The sequence below is a fragment of the Sinocyclocheilus anshuiensis genome, unplaced genomic scaffold (assembly GCF_001515605.1).
Source record: "Sinocyclocheilus anshuiensis isolate Anshui unplaced genomic scaffold, SAMN03320099.WGS_v1.1 scaffold816, whole genome shotgun sequence".
Classification (NCBI taxonomy): Eukaryota; Metazoa; Chordata; class Actinopteri; order Cypriniformes; family Cyprinidae; genus Sinocyclocheilus; species Sinocyclocheilus anshuiensis.
Genome location: NW_015554154.1, coordinates 969332 through 986010, shown reverse-complemented (window position 1 = coordinate 986010; position 16679 = coordinate 969332). Strand labels below are relative to the sequence as shown.

The 16679-nt window shown below is 37.0% G+C and overlaps 3 protein-coding genes and 1 long non-coding RNA gene across 4 annotated transcripts; 1 reads left to right on the top strand and 3 right to left on the bottom strand.

The window, feature by feature from the left end:
* Positions 1-27: 27 nt before the first annotated feature.
* On the bottom strand, positions 28-4704 carry LOC107670754 (sorbitol dehydrogenase-like). The gene is made up of 10 exons (XM_016463494.1): positions 4239-4704; positions 4131-4206; positions 4016-4049; positions 3759-3923; positions 3506-3665; positions 3288-3406; positions 2935-3000; positions 2380-2558; positions 2085-2206; positions 28-1972 (listed from the first exon to the last, which is right to left on the bottom strand). The coding sequence occupies exons 2-10, from the start codon at positions 4182-4184 to the stop codon at positions 1807-1809; spliced, it is 1065 nt and encodes a 354-aa protein (XP_016318980.1). The 5' UTR covers positions 4185-4206; positions 4239-4704; the 3' UTR covers positions 28-1806.
* A 128-nt stretch (positions 4705-4832) lies between these two features.
* On the bottom strand, positions 4833-7174 carry LOC107670753 (sorbitol dehydrogenase-like). Its single transcript, XM_016463493.1, has 9 exons — positions 7013-7174; positions 6864-6897; positions 6610-6774; positions 6357-6516; positions 6139-6257; positions 5842-5907; positions 5582-5760; positions 5389-5510; positions 4833-5232 (listed from the first exon to the last, which is right to left on the bottom strand). Exons 1-9 carry the CDS (start codon positions 7064-7066, stop codon positions 5067-5069), a joined length of 1065 nt encoding a protein of 354 aa, XP_016318979.1. The 5' UTR covers positions 7067-7174; the 3' UTR covers positions 4833-5066.
* Positions 7175-8154: 980 nt separating this feature from the next.
* On the top strand, positions 8155-8977 carry LOC107670734 (uncharacterized). Its single transcript, XR_001632114.1, has 3 exons — positions 8155-8353; positions 8640-8779; positions 8899-8977. It is a non-coding gene; the product is annotated as an uncharacterized LOC107670734 (long non-coding RNA).
* A 63-nt stretch (positions 8978-9040) lies between these two features.
* On the bottom strand, positions 9041-10784 carry LOC107670733 (telomere repeats-binding bouquet formation protein 2-like). Its single transcript, XM_016463449.1, has 7 exons — positions 10432-10784; positions 10210-10291; positions 9897-10036; positions 9737-9783; positions 9584-9660; positions 9273-9361; positions 9041-9183 (listed from the first exon to the last, which is right to left on the bottom strand). Exons 1-7 carry the CDS (start codon positions 10499-10501, stop codon positions 9056-9058), a joined length of 633 nt encoding a protein of 210 aa, XP_016318935.1. The 5' UTR covers positions 10502-10784; the 3' UTR covers positions 9041-9055.
* Between the last annotated feature and the right edge of the window lie 5895 nt (positions 10785-16679).

Genomic DNA, 16679 nt, shown 5'->3' with positions numbered 1-16679 from the left:
TTGGAGAGATGCAAGTTTGTTTTGTAAATATGTAATCGTCATATCAATATCAGAAAGGAATGGAAAAGCCAGAGTGAGAAGTCCAGACAGAAGCCCAAAACATCAAGCAACCATTCCAGAATATTTGTTTCTGTTATTATGACATTTTTTTTTATAAACGTAATATATTGGATAATATACTTGATCCAGTTATCATTGAATTTTACATTTATTCAAATCAAATGCACACTGAATCAGTATATGTCCCTTACATATAAATAACTGGACTTACTGCAGTAAATGTGGCAAATAATTATGTGGCATGACTCTTTTTTTTTTTTCTTTTTTTAAATATGCTCAATAAGTACATACATATAATACATACTCCAGACACATCGTACAGTGAACTTTGCAAGACTGACTAGTATCAGCAGGGACTTTATCAACAAAGGAGAATCTTTTTACATCGCCAGCCTTCATTAATGGATAAATATCATCTAGTGGGCATTAAAGACTGAGCAAATTTTGAGAGTAGTTTTTACATACAAGCAAGCGAATCTTTTGTAAAATGCTATATGTAAACAATTTCTGGACTTCTCCCATGCTGTAATAATCAAAACATTCTCTTGCCATACTGTAAATGAAGTTCGTTTCAAACACAAAAGTTTATTTTTTACGTGTGCTTTTTTGTGTATGCCCAGCTGCAACTCATTCGAGTCAGTGGTGAATGTAATAGTGTTGTTAATAGTGCGTCCACTTCCTTAAGCAGTATTAGAATGTCTGTACATAAACGTTTACCTTGTTTAGTACTTGTGTCCATGTAGGAATCACTGTTAGTCCCATTGTATCTTTGTGAGGCTTTGGCCTTGGGAAAATAAGACACTGTGACCAAAAGCCTTACCGCCGCGTAAGAAAGCTTTTGAAAATTGTAATAAAAAAAGAGACATGAAACAGCTAATAATACATGAACATGAATACCTGTCTGCATGCATCTTAAAATGACACAATGGCAAAATAACAATAAAGTGTAATATAAGCCCTTCATGTTGTTTTACCTTTGATTCCCTGGCGATTTATTTGAGAACTAAAGAATTGCTTGAAGCCTGAGTGGGTCATACAACCTGGAAGCTTGAGTCAAAATCCATGCCAACCGCTTCTAACAGTGGCCAGCTTCCAAAACTTTAAAATAGCTCCCTTGCTGCATATTATGGACCTAATGAGCACAGATTTGAGTCTCGCAGTTGGAAATCAGTTCAGCCAGCTCACATTTCTCAGACATTGACATAGTCATGGAAAGAATAAGAAAAAAAACCACACCCAATAATGAAACTCCTTTATCTGATCTTAGGAGAGATTACAGGGACATTGCCAAGCTTTATAGCAAGACAGAGGCTATTCATTATGAGTGTGAGAGCGACAATCATTCTCCAATTTTGAAGATCACTGCTCCCCCTAGAGTTTATTCAAATACACTACAATCTTTTTCATAAACATTGAAGGATCAAATAAGGAACACAAAACAAAAACACAATAAGCATAATTAAAACATAATCAAAGCGTTATATACTGTGCTTAAATTTACTTCAAGTATGAGATATCATTTGTAAAGATTAGCTGTTTATAAACAAGATTAACATTAGTAAACTCTAATCATGACCAGCTATTATTAGAGGATAATATTAAAAACTCAAAGGTGTTTCATTTTAATACTGTTAATAATTCTATAAGACAAAAGGTTTAATTTGGACTATATTTTAATCATGTAAAATTCTAAGATGCTAAATTTCATCCATTGTAAACAGAATTGCTGTATTTCTGAGACACATCTCATGGGTTCTGGTCATTCTTGTCACATTTTAATATGACCTTAACCCCAAGCCTTTGGCGTGACATCTCAAAGGCCTCCACAGCCTGCTCCAGCGGGAAACGGTGGGTGACCAGGGGCTTGACGTTCACCTTCTTAGACGCCAACATAGAAATGGCCACAGGCCAGCTGGAGTAACCATGAGGGATCATGGGCAAAAGTGTAAATAGTATTATGCATACATTTTTTTTTTCATCTTTTGATCTACTCAAATCAGTTGTATGTGAATTCCCAGACTTACGTGTTACAGTAGCGGAATACACCTCTGATGTCAACTTCTCTGACAGCTGCATTGAGAAGAGGTACGGTGGTCATCTCGGCACCAAACCCAACCGGCACCACCACTCCTCCAGAACGAGCAGCCTAGACAAAAACACCATCATCAGCACAAAAACAAGACCTGAGAATACATCCCAGTACTCTGCACAAACAAATATAAAGGTAAAAACAGAATAAAGTATATAATCTGTATTACACAGAAAGGTATAATTACGTTTTACAGTATAATGAATAAAATTTAATGTAATTAAACTAACATAGATGGCTGTTTGAATGCTGCTCTGCACTCCAGTGCATTCTATGCTGATTTGAGGCATGCAACCAAGCATTCCCTCCACTTTTTTGGCCATCTCCTTTGGTTCATCCTCTTTCTTCACATGCAGCAGGAAGTCTGCCCCCATCTCTTTAGCCTTGGCAAGCCGATCAGAGTATAGATCTAAAATAATTAGATACATTATAAGCAGTGTTGGGGGTAGTACAGACGTAAATTTACTTTCCCTTCAGCCTGAGGCTTATTCATTTCACTTTTGGTGTGAAAAGGCTTTTATATTTGCCAAAAATAGAACTTTTTTATATTAAAAACAAACAAGCAAGCCCTGTCCAGGTTTAAAAAGTAGCGCAAAAGTAAAGTAACGCATTACTTTCCATAAAAAGTAACTAAGTAACGTAATTAGTTACTTATTTATGGAGTAACGCAATATTGTAACACATTACTTTTAAAAGTAACTTTCCCCAACACTGATTATAAGTCCAATTTATTTATACATATACTGTATAATTCCCTTTCACATAACACTGGATGCATGACTTACCGCTTATTATTACTTGTGAAGCACCCATGGCTTTGGTCGCCAACAAAGACACCAGCCCAATTGGTCCTATGTTGATCAAAACAAACACATATATAGTCTATTTTTTGCTATAACCAGTCACACTTCCCAAAAGTCATGTCACAGAGATGACATTCTGAAAATAATGCATACTATCAGTGATTTAAAATTAACAAGCACCAACTGTTTTACCATCCTGACACACTAAGTAGCCAATCAGTGTAATGATGTCTGACTTCATGGCCATTGTGGCCATGAAGTCAGAAATCATTATACTGATTGGCTAGTTAATGTGTAACAGTTGCACAAACGTGTAATCATTATAGAAGACTGACCTGCACCGCAGACAAACACTGAGCTTCCAAGAGTGACTCCTGCCCTCCTGCAAGCATGAATGCCCACTGACAAGGGTTCGATCAGGGCTCCCTCCTCATAGGTTAAGTTATCAGGAAGCCTGCACACACACAGTCACATATATGATTAAAATGCACAGAATTAAAGTCCCATGGACTCCCTCATTATATCGTTTATCCAGTAATAATAGTGATCTGACTTGTAGCAGAAGTTTGCATTGTGTTTGTAGTATCTGCAGAGGGTTCCATCGTCTGGAGGGCAGGAACAGAAGAAAACGCTGGGAGACAGATTGTAGTGTCCAGATTTAAAGAACTCATCTACTTCACGAGGAACTCCAGGCTCAACGGCAACTCTGTCCCCTGTTGAACACAAAAAAATGAAAGAAAAACTCACTTAATCTGAGTTTAACTGACATACTATTTAAAACTAAGCCAAATCCAGAGAGCACTAACCTGCTTTGAGGTGCGTCACAGCAGAGCCCACTTTCACCACACGACCAGAGGCTTCATGTCCCAAAACCATGGGCTGTTTCAGCACAAAGTCCCCAATGCGGCCGTTCTGCCACATGTGCACATCTGATCCACAGATGCCCACAGAATGCATCTGAAGTAACACCTCTTCAATAAAGATCCAGCAAATTAATAAATTAACATTAATGTTTACATGCTCATCATTACACTGTATTCGAAAATATATAGTGACTATATACCATTTGGTCCTGGTTCCGGAATGGGACGCTGTTCCTATTAAAATGAAAGCAAATCTGCAATTAGCAACTGCAATCAGAGTTCAAATTTTCAGCTAAAATTCATTAAAAATCATACCAGTCTGAGATCTCCTTTAGAGTGCACGACCACAGAGAGGTTGTCTTTGTCCATTTGATTCACTCATACACGTACAGAAGTAACAGGACAACTGTTCTGTGTCGTCCGTTCACGTTATTTGCTTCCGTACGGATCACTGACGGTAAATTCTGCTATCGCATATCTTGCTGATTTCTCATCAGGTCATTCAAGTCGCTCAAAACTGCGCGCTGGACAAAACGCAGTTTGTACAAAAATATGACAAATGCTGTGCATTTCAGCAGTGCCCTTAATCTAATGATAATAAAAATAAAACAAAACAAACTTCAGTGATGCGTAAATGAAAGTTATTCATTGATTTAGATGACCAGTTTTGCATGTAACATTTACATTATTTTATGTAAACGGATATAATGGACTACTTGCACAACTGCTTCCGAGTTCTACTTATTATGGTTCAATTTACATAGTTAGCAAATACAGGAAAAATATACATAATGAAAATGATTAAAAATATAAGCAAAACTTATATCGTCCTTAAAGCAACCACTCAGACAAACTCAAGTATCCTTGCATCATAAATCATTGGTAAAGCTTCATTGTTTGTAAACAAGTTTAAGGTAAGTAAATTGTAAAAAATGACCAGCTATTAGTATAGCATTATATTAAAAACTGCACTCTTTACAATGTTACATGAAATTCCATTTTAATACTCTTCATGATTATATAATAACAAACGGTTGGTTTATAAACACTTTACTAATATAAACTGCTACATATTCATTAAATTATAATGCAACTGGAATTATAAATAATTAGATCCACTGTGAAGAAGTATCACTTAATTCCTATGACTGTTGTACCTGAGGTTACTCGCAAAATTAACTGGATCAAACAAATTTATTCAAGCCACTGTAGCTAGGCAATAATAATCAGGTGTGGGTCTAAGAGTTGATCTCATGGGTTTTGATCATTTTTGTCACATTTTAACATGACTTTAACCCCTAGTCCCTGGCGGGTGGTTTCAAAGGCCTCCACAGCCTGCTCCAGTGAGAAACGGTGGGTGACCAGGGGCTTGACGTTCACCTTCTTAGACGCCAACATAGAAATGGCCACCGGCCAGCTGGAAAAACAATGAGGGAACATGGGTAAAAGTGTGCAAAGGAGTAAAATCTTATTTTGAAATGTGCATACTACAATAAATCTTTTTTTATCTACATTGTACTAAAACTCCTGAAGCAGCCATATGTAAATCCCAAGCCCAAGTGATCCTACTTACGTGTTACAGTAGCGGAATACACCTCTGATGTCAACTTCTCTGACAGCTGCATTGAGAAGAGGTACGGTGGTCATCTCAGCACCAAGCCCAACCAGCACCACCACTCCTCCAGAACGAGCAGCCTAGACAAAAACACCATCATCAGCACAAAAACAAGGCTAGCAGTATGATTTTATTTTTGTCTTAAACTTACATAGATGGCTGTTTGAATGCTGCTCTGCACTCCAGTGCATTCTATGCTGATTTGAGGCATGCAACCAAGCATTCCCTCCACTTTTTTGGCCATCTCCTTTGGTTCGTCTTCTTTCTTCACATGCAGCAAGAAGTCTGCCCCCATCTCTTTAGCCTTGGCAAGCCGATCAGAAGACAAATCTACAAATACAGATAAAAGGGATAGACTTTATAAGTGCAATTTATACATATATAATTCTCTTTTATACATATATACATTACCGCTTATTATTACTTGTGAAGCACCCATGGCTTTGGCCGCCAACAAAGACACCAGCCCAATTGGTCCTATGTTGATCAAAAGAAACACATATATAGTCTATTTTTTTGCTATAACCAGTCACACTTCCCAAAAGCCATGTTATACAGATGTGATATTAGCTGACTAAGCAACAACTGTGTTGCAGTCCTGACACACTATAGAAAAGTGGCAGTGGCCAAGAAGTCAGAGGTAATTACACTGATTGGCTAGTTAATGTGTAACAGCTGCATAAACATCAATCATTAGAAAAGACTGACCTGCACCGCAGACAAACACTGAGCTTCCAAGAGTCACCCCTGCCCTCTTGCAAGCATGAATGCCCACTGACAAGGGTTCGATCAGGGCTCCCTCCTCATAGGTCACATTATCGGGAAGCCTGCACACACACACAGACATATACATGATTATTATGCAAAAAAATGAAAGTGCTATGGACTCCCTCATTATATAAACCATCCAGTAATAGTGATCTGACTTGTAGCAGAAGTTTGCATTGTGTTTGTAGTATCTGCAGAGGTTTCCATCGTCTGGAGGAGTGGCACAGAAGAATATGCTGGGAGACAGATTGTAGTGTCCAGATTTAAAGAACTCATCTACTTCACGAGGAACTCCAGGCTCAACGGCAACTCTGTCCCCTGTTGAATACAAAAAAATGAAAGAAAAACTCACTTAATCTGAGTTTAACTGACATAATATTTAAAACTAAGCCAAATCCAGAGAGCACTAACCTGCTCTGAGGTGCGTCACAGCAGAGCCCACTTTCACCACACGACCAGAGGCTTCATGTCCCAAAACCATGGGCTGTTTCAGCACAAAGTCCCCAATGCGGCCGTTCTGCCAATAGTGCACGTCTGATCCACAGATGCCCACAGAATGCATCTGAAGTAACACCTCTTCGAAAAAGAATGAATAAATATGAATATTAAACTGTTCATCATCATTGCAATGCATTTGGAAATATTACTAAGAAACAAATCTATACCATTTGGTGCTGGTTCCGGAACGGGACGCTGCTCCTGTTAAAATACAGTCTATGGTTAAAATGCAGAAAAATCTGCAATTATAAATCGCAAGTGCAATCAGAGTTCAAGGGTTGCAAAATCTTCACCCAAAATGCATAAAATGTCATACCAATCTGAGATCTCCTTTAGAGTGCAGGACCACGGTGAGGTTGTCTTTATCCATTTTATTCACTTATACACGTACAGCCCAAACTCCAGAAGACCTATGTACTCCTGTAGGGATCATGCCCGCTTTCGCTCACATATGCACAGATGTCCCTCACGGCCATCCCACTTCTTCCTGTTCTCTGGGAAGTTATTCAAGAACATCAAAACTGCGCTCTGTGCATGCAGAGCGCAGCGCAGTCTGTACAAAAACATACAGACAACTGCGATCAAAGAAAAAAAAACTTTCTGCATTTTAACATTGTCCCTAAAGAATATGTCCCTCACGGCCATCCCACTTCTTCCTGTTCTCTGGGAAGTTATTCAAGAACATCAAAACTGCGCTCTGTGCATGCAGAGCGCAGCGCAGTCTGTACAAAAAAATACAGACAACTGCGATCAAATAAAAAAAACTTTCTGCATTTTAACATTGTCCCTAAAGAATAAACATAAAATAACTATAAAAAGCATTCCCTTTAAGCGCTACATCGTCCAACGACTCGAGTTAATTTAAAGACTGATGAATATCACCATCCTGTGTACAAGAACCGTTCCAGAAATGCCGGAAGTTGCATGTAACCATGGCGATGATGACGAGTCTAGCTTCTCTATTCAATACCGCCTGTATTTCTGATATATCGTGTTTTTATTAAATGAAATAAAATGAACGGGGATGATATGGTACTGGAATGTCTTAGCAAACAACAGGAAAGTCTGAACATGCGCCATAGGGGTCTAGTTGTTTTGCCACCTGGTGTTTCCATTGAAAAAACTCTTTCTGAACAACGATCAGCTCATTTTACCACCAGACGAGGTACGTCATATCCTCAAACGTACTACGTGTTTCAAAGTAGATACTCAAAAAAACACTGAATGAATTTGTTGCACATATCACATGTAATAATGTCTAACAGATTGTTTACTGTAAGCAGAAATCATGTCTAAAACAGTGTTTGCATTCCCTGTAAGATTCTGCATCTGGAAAAACTAGAACTGATACTGGATAGAAACCAGCTGACCATGCTTCCTGGCAACATTGGATCACTGAAACACCTGACTTACCAACCCATTATCTGTTCTCCCAGAAGCCATAGGTGACCTGAGAGAACTGAGAGAGCTCTGGGCTGTAGGATGCGGTCTTGTCTCTATACCATCATCTATTGGTAAACTTAGGAGGTTAGAGAAACTTGGGCTTCATAATAACAAAATTACACACCTGCCATCACAATTTGGGGGTCTCAGCAGTCACTGGTCTTCATGAACCTGGACAAGATCTGTTTTACACACATCCCTACAGCACTGACAGGTTAGAAATTTTCCATTTAATTCAATTACTATTTATGGCATGAATGTGTGTGAAAACAGTTTTAAGAGGACGACTGGAGACAGCTTGCTGTAAGAAGCCGCTGTACCTTTGATCTGTCACTTTGCTCTCATTACACATATCGTTAATGTTTATAGGACTAATAGTTACTCTTTCACTGTCATTATTATTCTAATAGTTATTAGGCATAAATCCCTGTTTGTTCCCATTGGTCCTCATGTGGAATTTGTTTGTGTTCTGTTCATTTTGTTGTCATAACTATTTCCAGACATGGCAAATCTGCAGACCCTGTCTGTTAAATTTAACAGCATCAGATCACTGGAAGATTACTTAATCCCTGGTTTCAGCAGATTTATAAAACTTGACCTCAGAGAAAATCTTTTAATGGACAGACCACCACACTGGAAGGTAATTAACCATTAACAGAAAATAAACAGGGACACAGTTTTGTTTTGAAGTATGTCACTTTAATGATATTACTACTGTTATTCTCTGTAACCTGTCATATCACCTTTGTTCACATACAGGGATTGGATTTTATATTGCTGGGAAATGTCTGATACGCTGAGGAAGATTCATATGAGATGAGTAGGAACTGAAAATAAGCATCCATTTGCATTAAATATGTTTGTCAAAGAAACGTATAAACAAAGACAATCCACTTCTTATGTGAAGCATATTATATTACATTTCTTTGTGACAATGACGAGGAGTCACGTCATTAGATCTTGAAACATTATGGCCATGGAGGGAGGGAAGAAAATCATAAAGTTCCCCTGAATACTTCTTCATTTGGTCAATATGAACATATCCTGCAAATGAGATGGTAATAAACAGTTTGAGGACATGTGAATTATGGGTCAAAGTACTATGGTGTCAGTTTTGTTTCTTAATTAAATACCTGAGATCATGTTGTTTACAGGATATTTCCACATCTCACTACAAGAACACACTTTGTTCGGCGATGCAACAGTCTCGTAATCGTCCTGGCTAATAGATAACATGAACATGAAGATAACATGAGGTTAAACCATGCTTTTATGACGATAAAGTGCTGTGGTAATGAAAATAATATTTAGACCTCATTTGTACAGTAAACTGAACAATATTAAAGAATTATGCGTTTAAAAATGAAAATTCACTACAATAAATGTATGCATTCTGCCAATAACTATAAAGAATTAAAGAACTAAAAAAAGAGTTAATGCATACCTGTTCTTCTCTCTCACTGCTTGATGTTCAGTCTCATCAGACAGACTGTCTTCATATATCTGATCTTCACACATCACCTTCAATAGATTGAGAAGCTAACAAATGACAGAGGAATAACTGGACACTGGACTAACAGACGGCATGTTCTCATACCTGTTCATCGGTTTCCCAAATGAACCTTCCGATTAGCACTCTCATTTCTAAAGAGAAGAATTGGAACAGTAATTAGGCATTCACTATTTTTCAATGTAAAAACTACTCATTCTTTACATTGGAACATGTCACTAAAAATAATGGCATGTTCATGGTTTACCATTCTGGACAGAGTCGGGGGGCAGAACATAGTGGCCAATAGGCACAGATGTTACACTCTGGCGGTGTTTACATGCTGACAGGAAGTTGCTGTGGAAAACCGTTGCCCTGTTTTTTACATAATCCTCACTTTCATATATCCTAAAACATAAAAAGAAATTAGGTACACCTTTGTGGCAAAAGTTTTCAGGCATTTCAATGGTTTTGGGTACAGAAGATTTAGATTAAGTACATTCTATAGGCTGGTTTCTTTAGTATTCAGTAGTATGACCAAATCACCCTCAAACAAGAATTGTACTGTAAACTGAACATACCTTTTAGTGTCTTCAGAAGAGGCATCAGCACTGAAGAGGTAATCTGCCGTTTTCCAGGAAGAACGCGCTCCCCCTTCAGAAACTATACATATAAACTATATAAGCTATATAATATATAAACAGATATAAGATGACATATTCCCAAATGTTCATTAACAGTGTCTTTATCACTTTACGTGAGTTGTATTAGTAGCATATATAGCCAAATACTTTTCATCTCACCCCAGAAGTTGGTTAATGGTACCCCCTTTCTAACACTGTCCGAGAACCATGCCGTTTTGCCTTTAAACATGCTTATGCTGAGGTGTTTGTCACTTCAGTTTGCACATAAACAATTATCCTTCTTCAGCAAAGGTGAGGACACACCAAACGTTGACTGTGTTAGCTACTTATTTTTGAGCTATGTTCATATACCAGTTCTCACTGCTATTCAAGACATAAATCATTAAAGAATTCCGGAAACAAACACGTGAATAGTAACGGAGAAAAGTTAGGAAAATTAACACGGAAAAATGATAATGTTTAGACGCTATAACGGACAAGCGTATGTAGCTCACACATCGCCTCAGGCCTGAACGAGCAATGTCCGATTCTTGTAACGGAGAAAAGTTAGGAAAATTAACACGGAAAAATGATAATGCTTAGACGCTATAACGGACAAGCGTATGTAGCTCACATATCGCCTCAGGCCTGAACGAGCAATGTCCGATTCTTAAATGAATCGTTATTTTGAGTCGAATCTTTTCACTGAATCTGTTAAACCTACTCACAAACCGGTCTGAACGATTCGTTTCGAATCAGAATCTGTTGAGTCAACAACTCGCGAACCGAGAAACTAACTTACTCCATCCGAGTGAGCAGATTGTTGGAGCGAAGTGAAGCTGGGATTTGTCTAATAGGTAAATGTCTTTATTAATGTAATCGTAAAAATGTAATAGCTGTATGTACCTGAAAACATTTTAGAGCAGAATATCTGTCAGGGCCCACGTGATGACGTAGTGACGTTATGACGTTGGAATCACTGAATAATTTTTAATCGGTTATTTGAAAGGATTTGTGCAGAAGTGAGTGGGACTTTCCAGCATCATTATTTACACACGGTATGATTGGCTGTTAATTCACGTAATATTGAAGTACTTCTAATATTACAGTTAATAGCATATTGCAACTGCTTGTTTTCTTTAAAAAAAACAAACTAACACTAGCTTCTCTATTCTTTTTCTATTCTATCTGTTTTCTTTTTATTTATAATATTATAAAAAAAACCTTGCTAAGTATACTGCCTTAGGCTAACTGAGACTTGTTATAGCACTTGCGTATCTTGCTCTTTTGTTGATTTTGATTGCTTCCATTGTCCTCATTTGTAAGTGGCTTTGGATAAAAGCGTCTGCTAAATGTAAATGTAATGCAACAATTACATATTGTTGTTGTTGCTAACATAAATTATTCCTAGGAGTTTTGAGAGGTCATACTGAAATCCGAATATAGACAAAAATGATCTTCATAATTTTTTGCTTTTGTTTGTCACAAATGTCCCATAAAATTATCGTTGTTTTGTCATGATTGAAGCTTATGGCTGCTCAATCGCAGGAAGCCCCGCCTTCTGAATGAAAGAGCCAATTGCTAATCGGTAAAGTCAGCGTGTCACCGCAGCTGCCGTTAGAAGTCCCGGTTGCTATAGAAACAGTCAGCGCACTGAGACTCTGAAAAATAAGCTTTTTATAACGCTATTTGAGCAAAAGTAACAACATGTATGACACAGTTGTCAGATTTCTTTGGTGATTTCAAATATGAAATTTAATCGTAAGCTTAGTGAACAGTTTTGGAGAATTTGATGTTTCCCCATTCAAAGAGATAGGAGTTGCGCTTGCATGCTTGAGAGGCGTTTCAAAGATGGCCGCCGAGTGACATGACTTGCCTTAAAAGGACTTTGCTCTAGACTCTAGAGTCTAGTACACTGAGTAGAACGGAATAGAATGAAGTAGAATGTAGTGTAATACATGCTCCTGCCACTAGATGGTGCCAGAACGGCGCAATTTAAGAGAGAGGAGTCCGTAGTCAGACCGCTGATGGAAGGAATAGCAAGAATATGTTTCTGCCCTCTAATCAACCGGAGCTGATTCAGCCTAATGGGTACAACTTGATGTTGCGTTTGCTATTCATCGTGTTTGGCTGTGCAGTTTGGTACTTAATTTAGTACCAAGATTTAGGTAAGCTGAGGTTCTTTGTGCTTATTTCCCACGTGTCTGCTATTTCGTTTTAAACTGGCTGACAGTTTATGTTGGCACACGTGATTTTACTAAAATTAAACACATTTATTCTGTTCACTAAACAGATTGTTTAATCATATCTGTCATATCTTGACGGCCAGTTTTTTCATACTGTCACTTTATGACATGGCCAAAGTATACAGAGCCAAAGTGGCCTCTATATCTCCATTTGTATCCACAGCTCAGAGAGAAAGATGGTACCTGACCTTGTGAAGACTATTTGTAAAAATGTGTTGATGTTGCACTATAAATCAAAAGCAGTACAAAAATGAAACTTCACCGCAAGACTGCATTAATCACCATCACATTCATTGAAAACAAATGCATGCTCTTCTTTAGAAAGTGGTTTTATGGTGATGTTTTGGGGAACACAACATTAGGATTAGTGGTGCTAATCTTGCTTTTGTTGAAGAGATTGTGGAAGTGTCTGTCATTTTATGCTTATATCAACATGAAGTTTGCGCACAGATCAGTAATTTATATGGAGTTGGCTACTGTTGGCACACACTAAAGCTAAACTGCTTCCTGTTTTAAGTAGACAGTACTGTCATGTAGTCTTGTGTTTTATGTTTCCAGAAGATCATTAGAAAAAGACAACAGTAGTTGGATAATGTGATATCTAATTGTGGATTCCTGCTGAGATGAAATTCTTCTGTCACAGGTTACAATTGGTTCACCACAAATAAAATCGTTTTAAATGCACATCAATGCGTTTCGGCACCCTCGTGACTGACACAAGAGAGAAGAAATGGTTGAATAAAGTCGTTATTTTAGTTTTCTTCAGGATTCTTTCAAAGTTTAAAAGAACAACATTTATTTGAAATGTATATATTTTGTAACAACTCTATGTTGAAGTCTCTATTGTCACTGTTGGTCAATTTAATACATTCTTGCTGAATAGAACTATTAATTTTTTCCTATATTACTTACCCCAAACTTATGTATGCAGTATTTTATCTAAGGATCAAATTATATATAATATTAATAGTATTTAATCCTGATATAGATTACTATACAATAATACTAAGATGCTATCTATATCTGTCAAACTATAAAAATCTGTGATTTCATTGTCTAAATAAGCAATGTAAAAGGCTTAAAATCAGTGAGCAGCTGAAGATGCCATAAAATGTAAAACTGATTTGCCTCACTACAGTGACAACAATTACAAATACTCTGCATATTCTGTAAATGTGTTAGATTAAATCTGGCAAAGGACAAACTATCCCAATTATATCTGCATTTTATGGTTCGGTGCTCATGTTTTTTGTGATAATATTTCCACAATCTGCGTTATTTTAAGAGACAGGCCATCAGCATCATCGTCTTATGCTTTTTTTCTGCCAGAGAGAGCAGACAGTATAATTTTTCTTCATACTTAGCATGTACTTAGAGATATTTTCTATTATAATGACATAACATTATAGTTTAATGTAGCAGCTTTAAACTTAATAAGGCATAATCTAGAAAGCCATTACTTAGATTTGCAAGTCTATTCTTGGCTAAGAGGGGTAAACTGAAGTACACCCATCAGCGAGGACAAAGACTTCAAAGCAGAACTACTTTCTTTTCTTTTCATTGACTGACAGAACCCTGACAGCAAAATCTAAAATTAGAGTGAGGATGATAAAAAAGAATCACATCTACTAAAATATAACTTCATAACCCTGGTACACTTACATTTTTAACTTTGGTAAAGCTGTGGGGGTTTGGAACATGAAACAAACTTTTGCAAGAGGTACAAAGAACATTTTGCTGAGGCTATGCATAAAACATTACAAGCATATACAACGGGACAGACAGAGAGAGTTACAGATGCGCTGAATTTAAACAGAATTCAGCTTGCAGGATATGGCAGCTATGTTTCTCCTCATGCTGTTTATATGGATGAGATGAATTGAAGATTCTGGAATAACAAATGTTGTTATGAATGTAGTGATCTTTTCTTCTTTTATGTTGTAAATTGCATAAGCAAGTCATCATTAAAACGTGGTATACTGCACATCATGTTACGTACAATAGGTTCAAAAAGTAAAACAGAATTTATCTGAATGAATACATACGTTTTTGTTTTGGGAATCTAGCATTAAAATGGCTTTCTTGGCATCTAACAGTAGCATTGAGAAGAGAATGTAGAATAGACAGGTCAAGGTGAGGCCTAGAGTATTTGTCATCATATAATTGTCATTCAAACAATGCAGACAGTCTATCAAAACTAGGAGTGAAATTCTGGCCAATACTAATAAGATAATAAGTAGCCTATTTTCTTGTTATGGTTGTTTATTGAAAATGAGCTGAAATAATAAATCTGTATTGTTTTGTTAGAAAATTACATTAAAATATTGTTGCATGCATGCTTACAAGGAAGAGAGATAAAAATAGTAGTCTTAAAAACAAATGTAAATACATAGATTTATCTGTATTTTAAAGGAATAGTTTTATGAAAATGTACAAACAGAAAGCAATACTATGGATAGAGGACTCGTATTAGCTGGAAACAACAGTTTAAAGTTAAAAATGTATTAACGATGAATTTATTACAAACACGCAGCTTCACAATACATTAATTGATGGACTAGAGTTGTGTGGATTACTTGTGGATTATTGTGATGTTTTTATCAGTTTGGACTCTCATTCTGGCGGCACCCATTCACTGCAGATGATCCATTGGAGAGCAAGTGATAAGATGCTAAATTCCCCCACATCTGTGGACTCATCTGCATCTTGGATGTCCTCAGGGTGAGTAAATTTTCATTTTTTTGTTGTTGTTGTTGTTGAATTATTCCTTTAAAATAGGCAGAAACATTTTAATATCTAATATTGGCTGATAAATATCTAATAATGGCCGATTACGATACATTGAACAAGAAAAAACAAAAAGCAACATTGCTATTTGTGTTTTATATAGAAAATAAAGGGAATATTTAAACAGTCTGCAGATGTTACTTGTTTAATTTCATGTTTTCTGTTTTGGTCCTGCACCTGCTGGAGATGTGTTTAGATTATGTGTGTATTATGATGAATTAAATAAATTCTGAATAAAAATGTGTATATATATATATATATATATATATATATAAACATTTATATAATAAATTAAAACAATATTGTCTAAAAACCAATATGGTGTTTGTATATTATAAATTGATACGTAACCCATTTTAAGTAAATAAATAAATGAATACATAAGTTTTAAATAAAAAAATTAAAATGCAATATTTATTTATTACAAACTTATAGCCATACAGTAGTGCATTAATTCAGTTTCCTCTAATGCCTGCCAAATTGTGTATGATCACATTACATGTTACTACTTACATTACTGTTCATAATATAGCCCACACATGCTTATTGGATTGGCGGAGCCGTCCACATTGACAGATGAAAGCCGAGAGGATGATGTGGAGTGTGGGGGATTAGTATGCGGATGTCCTGTGAGCTCTAATTAGGCCAGTTTAGTTCTGAAGCACCAGACCCTGCTGCACTGTGACTGTTCAGTGCTGAGATCCACGATCAAGCTTTTTTAAAGCAGCTGTGAGCAGCTTCAGATTTCACTTTGCCTTGTTGCTTTTGTCACAAGGCCTGTCACATTGCTCTTTGTTCGTGGCCAGAGCTTTGTGTCAATTTGCAAATGGCACAACCACCCCCTAGTGTGGATTTTATTGTTTGTTTGGTGTGATAAAGTTTACATTATCATTCTGTTTTGGTTAGCGTGTTCAGTGGCTCTTTATATGAGTAGACTGACAGCCAATCAGCCTCTTTGTTTCACATGTAAATGCAGTGTCTTGTCCGGCTCGGCTAATGATTTCAAAGGGCCCCTTTTCATGGCAGGTGTCTCTGGATTAAGGCAATTGCAGGATTGTTCTTGTGTGCGTGTGTCCCCCCCATCAGCTTCGTTTGAAGTGTCATCACCTGCCTTCCCTTTCAGTGTAATTTTGCTTGTATCCAACTCTCTCAGTAGAAGAGTACTAAAATAAATGTTCTTTCAAAAGCCTTAATTAGAGTGTGAAGACGAGTGTAATTCTAAAACATTCTCAGGCTACGTCTACATACGGAGCCCGGGAAGTCACCTGTAGGAGAAAAAAAAACAATCCGTGGCGACGGTTTTGCAATCCGTCCCCTCAGTTTATTAACCGTACTCACGAATTCTTAAACTGTTCCCTCGGTTTAACAAATCGTGCCCACGGATTAATAAACAGT

Excerpts from the sequence above, each read along its gene's own strand:
- LOC107670753 (XM_016463493.1), bottom strand. The coding sequence starts at position 7,066 with ATGGATAAAGACAACCTCACCGTGGTCCTGCACTCTAAAGGAGATCTC. Across the intron at positions 6,517-6,609 it reads TGTGACGCACCTCAGAGCAG|GGGACAGAGTTGCCGTTGAG; the intron begins GTTAGTGCTCTC and ends TGTATTCAACAG. Across the intron at positions 5,761-5,841 it reads TTCACAAGTAATAATAAGCG|ATTTGTCTTCTGATCGGCTT; the intron begins GTAATGTATATA and ends CTGTATTTGTAG.
- LOC107670754 (XM_016463494.1), bottom strand. The coding sequence starts at position 4,184 with ATGGACAAAGACAACCTCTCTGTGGTCGTGCACTCTAAAGGAGATCTC. Across the intron at positions 4,050-4,130 it reads CTAAAGGAGATCTCAGACTG|GAACAGCGTCCCATTCCGGA; the intron begins GTATGATTTTTA and ends TCATTTTAATAG. Across the intron at positions 1,973-2,084 it reads GTATTCCGCTACTGTAACAC|CTGGCCTGTGGCCATTTCTA; the intron begins GTAAGTCTGGGA and ends TGGTTACTCCAG.
- LOC107670733 (XM_016463449.1), bottom strand. The coding sequence starts at position 10,501 with ATGTTTAAAGGCAAAACGGCATGGTTCTCGGACAGTGTTAGAAAGGGG. Across the intron at positions 10,292-10,431 it reads ACCATTAACCAACTTCTGGG|TTTCTGAAGGGGGAGCGCGT; the intron begins GTGAGATGAAAA and ends TTATATGTATAG. Across the intron at positions 9,184-9,272 it reads TGTAAACAACATGATCTCAG|GATATGTTCATATTGACCAA; the intron begins GTATTTAATTAA and ends TCTCATTTGCAG.